This window comes from Budorcas taxicolor, chromosome 5 (assembly GCF_023091745.1).
Source record: "Budorcas taxicolor isolate Tak-1 chromosome 5, Takin1.1, whole genome shotgun sequence".
Classification (NCBI taxonomy): domain Eukaryota; kingdom Metazoa; phylum Chordata; class Mammalia; order Artiodactyla; family Bovidae; genus Budorcas; species Budorcas taxicolor.
In genome coordinates, this window is record NC_068914.1 from 148891574 (window position 1) to 148895146 (window position 3573).

At 63.0% G+C, this 3573-nt stretch overlaps 1 protein-coding gene across 1 annotated transcript; it reads right to left on the reverse strand.

Annotated features, from left to right (window-relative positions):
• Positions 1-272: 272 nt before the first annotated feature.
• Positions 273-1862, reverse strand: KCNA6 (potassium voltage-gated channel subfamily A member 6). Its single transcript, XM_052640696.1, has one exon. It carries the CDS (start codon positions 1860-1862, stop codon positions 273-275), a length of 1590 nt encoding a protein of 529 aa, XP_052496656.1.
• Positions 1863-3573: the final 1711 nt, after the last annotated feature.

Below are 3573 nucleotides of genomic sequence, written 5' to 3' on the forward strand. Positions count from 1 at the left end.
ATGGAAATCTCATCCACGTGACATAAGATGGGCACGAATGGGTGGCACCATTAGAATTTCAAAAATGTCACTTAGATGGAGAAACCTGGGGTGCTGTAGGGGTCAAGTAACAAGGCTGACAGTCCAGGTGTATGGGCCTGGCGCCAACCACTGTGGGGTGAGGGAGTCAGGAGGTCACCTGGAGCTGGGGTGAGAGTAGTGGAGGATGAGAAAGGTCCCTAAGGAAGGGTGTGTTTGGTGTCTTCCTTCCATGCAGGCACTGCCCGCATCCATCAAACCTCAGTGAGCATCCTTTTCTCTGCATACCCTCGATGTGGTGTGGGAAGGTAGCTGGGTCTCCGCTCCCGGGTGGCCTCCGAGAATTCAGGCTTGCCAAGTCCACTATCAGCTGCCTTCAGGTCTGGGGCAGGCTGCCCACAAGTGACGTGGGTATACTGGCCTTGCTCCTCCTGCTCTGTCTCCCGGTGGTAGAAGTAGTTGAAGTTGGAGACGATGACCGGCACTGGCAGGGCGATGGTGAGGACCCCGGCGATGGCACACAGGGAGCCCACGATCTTGCCCCCCACCGTCATGGGGTACATGTCCCCATAACCTACGGTGGTCATGGTGACCACCGCCCACCAGAAGGCATCCGGGATACTGGGGAAGAGCGAGTCGTCGTCGTCGGCCTCTGCGAAGTAGACGGCGCTGGAGAAGAGGATGACCCCGATGAAGAGGAAGAAGATGAGCAGGCCCAGCTCCCGCATGGAGGCCTGCAGCGTCTTGCCCAGGATCTGCAGCCCCTTGGAGTGGCGGGACAGCTTGAAGATGCGGAACACGCGGACCAGGCGGATCACTCTGAGGATGGCCAGGGACATGGCCTGCTGCCCGTTCTGGCCGCCCCCGCCACTGGCCGATTGCTGCTCCTGCTGCTGCACCAGCTCGGTGCCCAGGGTGATGAAGTAGGGGAAGATGGCCACCAGGTCGATGATGTTCATGATGTTCCGGAAGAAGGCTGGCTTGCTGGGGCAGGCGGAGAAGCGCACCAGCAGCTCGAAGGTGAACCAGACGATGCACAGCGTCTCCACCAGAAAGAAGGGGTCCGTAAAGAAGGAGCCCCCAAGAGTACTTAGTGAGGATGAGCCCCCTGCCACCCTTCCCCCGGGGGCGATGCCAGGATGGAAGGTATAAGAGTCACCTTCATCCTCCTCTTCCTCCTGACCGCCCCTGGACACTGGGGAGACGCCGCCACCGTTGCTTCCACCTCGACCGTCTGCACGGAACTGGGGCAGCGTCTCCAGGCAGAAGATGACGATGGAGATGAGGATGACCAGGACGGAGACGATGGCGATGCCCCGGGCGGGCCCCGAGCTCTCCGGGTACTCGAAGAGCAGCCACACCTGGCGCTGGAAGGGCTGGGAGGGCAGCGGCTTCTCGTCCACGCCACCCTCGGGCAGGCAGCCCTCGTCCTCGCGGAAGGCCGCCAGGGCCTCGTCCCCCAGCTGGTAGAAGCGGATCTCCTCCAGGAAGATGTCCAGCGGCACGTTGACCGGCCGGCGCAGGCGGCCCCCCGACTGGTAGTAGTAGAGGATGGCGTCGAAGCTGGGCCGGTTGCGGTCGAAGAAGTACTCGTTCCTCAGCGGGTCGAAGAAGCGGACGCGGCGGCCGGGGTCCCCCAGGAGCGTGTCCGGGAACAGCGACAGGGTGCGCAGCTGCGTCTCGAAGCGCAGCCCCGAGATGTTGATGACCAGCCGCTCGCTACTACAGCAGCCGCCGCCGCCGCCGCCGCCGGCCTCCGGGAAGTCTCCCGCATCCTGTTGCTCGCCCTCCGGCCCGCGGACCTCCCCCGGCGCCGCCAGCGCCAGGGATTTCTCCGATCGCATGTCCCCTCCGCGCTGCGCTCCCCGCCGCTAGGACGGCGCCCACGACACGACCACCACCCGGGCGCCGCGGCGCCTCCCGGCTCTCGGCGGCGCCCTCTTTGCAGGGTGGGGCTTGCAGTTCGAGCCGGCGGCGGGTCCCTGAGTTCCGCAGCCCTGGTCTCTGCCGGGCTAGGTCTGGGGAGGCGACCAGGGCGCGGAGGGTTCGGCCCCGCGCCTCCAGGTATCCGCGCCGGAGGCCAGATGGAGCCTGGAGTACCTGGAACCGCAGCCTGGCGCGTGTGCAGCTGGACGCCCGAAAAAGACGCGTGGCTTGGCCCCTCTCGCCCCGCCCCAGACTGGGCTCCGCGACGCGGGGGTCCGCCCTGGGTGTCAGCACGTCCCAGCTCCCACGGCTCCAGACCCCCTGCCGCCGCCGGGACCCGTGCCCCAGATGCGCCTCCCACCTACTCGGCCAAGAAGCCCGGCGGGGCTCGGCCTCCGCCCAACGGCCACCGCGCGTTCCGCTGACCAAGGTCGCCGTTCCCGCCGCCACGGCCGCCACCGCCTCCCTCCGAGCCGCGCCGCCGGCCTGCGAGAGGGGCCCTGGGGCCGCCCCGGGGGCCGGGGCGCGCGGACCCACCTCCCCAGCGCTCAAGCCTTTGCTGCAGCCGCCGCAACTGCAGCGGCTCGGCTCTCCGCTCTGCCCTTCCTTCCCAACACACTCTCTCCAAGTGACGTGGCAGGCCCCGCCTGCTGCCCCCTCCCACCCCACTCCCGCATGACACCCCTCGCCCGGCCAGGGGCTGCGCGAGCCCGGGCGCGGCGAGCAGAAGCACCCTAGCCTCTCCGGCAGTCTTTCCCGCGCTCTCCTGGCACGCCTCTCCCTTAAGCGCGTCCGCATCCACCGCCCTCTGAACAGGCACTTACCCCTCTGCCACACCCCCCCGCCCCCGCAATCCGCTTCTCCCTTTTCGGTTTGCGGAGTTGACCTGCGCAGTGCATTTCATCAATAAGAAAACACTCCGCCCTGCCATCCGGCACAGAGCTTCGTGCCTCCACTCACCCCAAAACTGAATGACCAAAAAAAAAAAAAAATCAAGTCATCTTTTCTCTTTCTGAATTTACAAAGACCCATTTGCCAGTTTCTTCAATCCCTACTTAAAAAATAAAGGAAGCAGGTTTGATGGCCTGAGAGCTCCCGATTTAAACTGTACTTGAGTGTCACTCCCCAGAGAATGCCATGGGTCTTTTTGCAAACCTAGGAAGGCGGGTGAGGCTGCCCTTCTAGGATTGCAAAGTGAGAAGGGTGGGAGGTCGCCTGTTGCCTTTCCCAAGAGAGGTTTTCCAAGGGCGCTTGGGCAGCAGTCCTAGGGAAAAAAGAACCAGAAGATGGTGGCATCTCACAGGTAGCATAATCTAAGGAAGTATTATACATCCTGGAATTCATAAGCTCCCAGCCTCCCTGGGAAGGAATCTGGAGTGTCTGAGAAGGGTGTGTTAATTAAACTAAGAGCTGTGCTTCCTGGGCACCTAATATGTGCCAATCACCTCTGGGTGCCTCACCTTCACCATCTCAATCACTCCCCTACAATCTTGTGAGAAAGATGGCCTGTGCTCCTGTGCGCAGATGTGCAATGTTACAAGGAAGACCCACCTGGAAGTATTTGGGGAGGGACCCCATTTGGTTGTAGGGAGTCTCCAGGAGGGAGGAGGTAAGAATGGTTTTCCACCC

What these genes read in the sequence shown, in the direction of transcription:
- KCNA6 (XM_052640696.1), bottom strand. Translation starts at nt 1,862, where the DNA reads ATGCGATCGGAGAAATCCCTGGCGCTGGCGGCGCCGGGGGAGGTCCGC.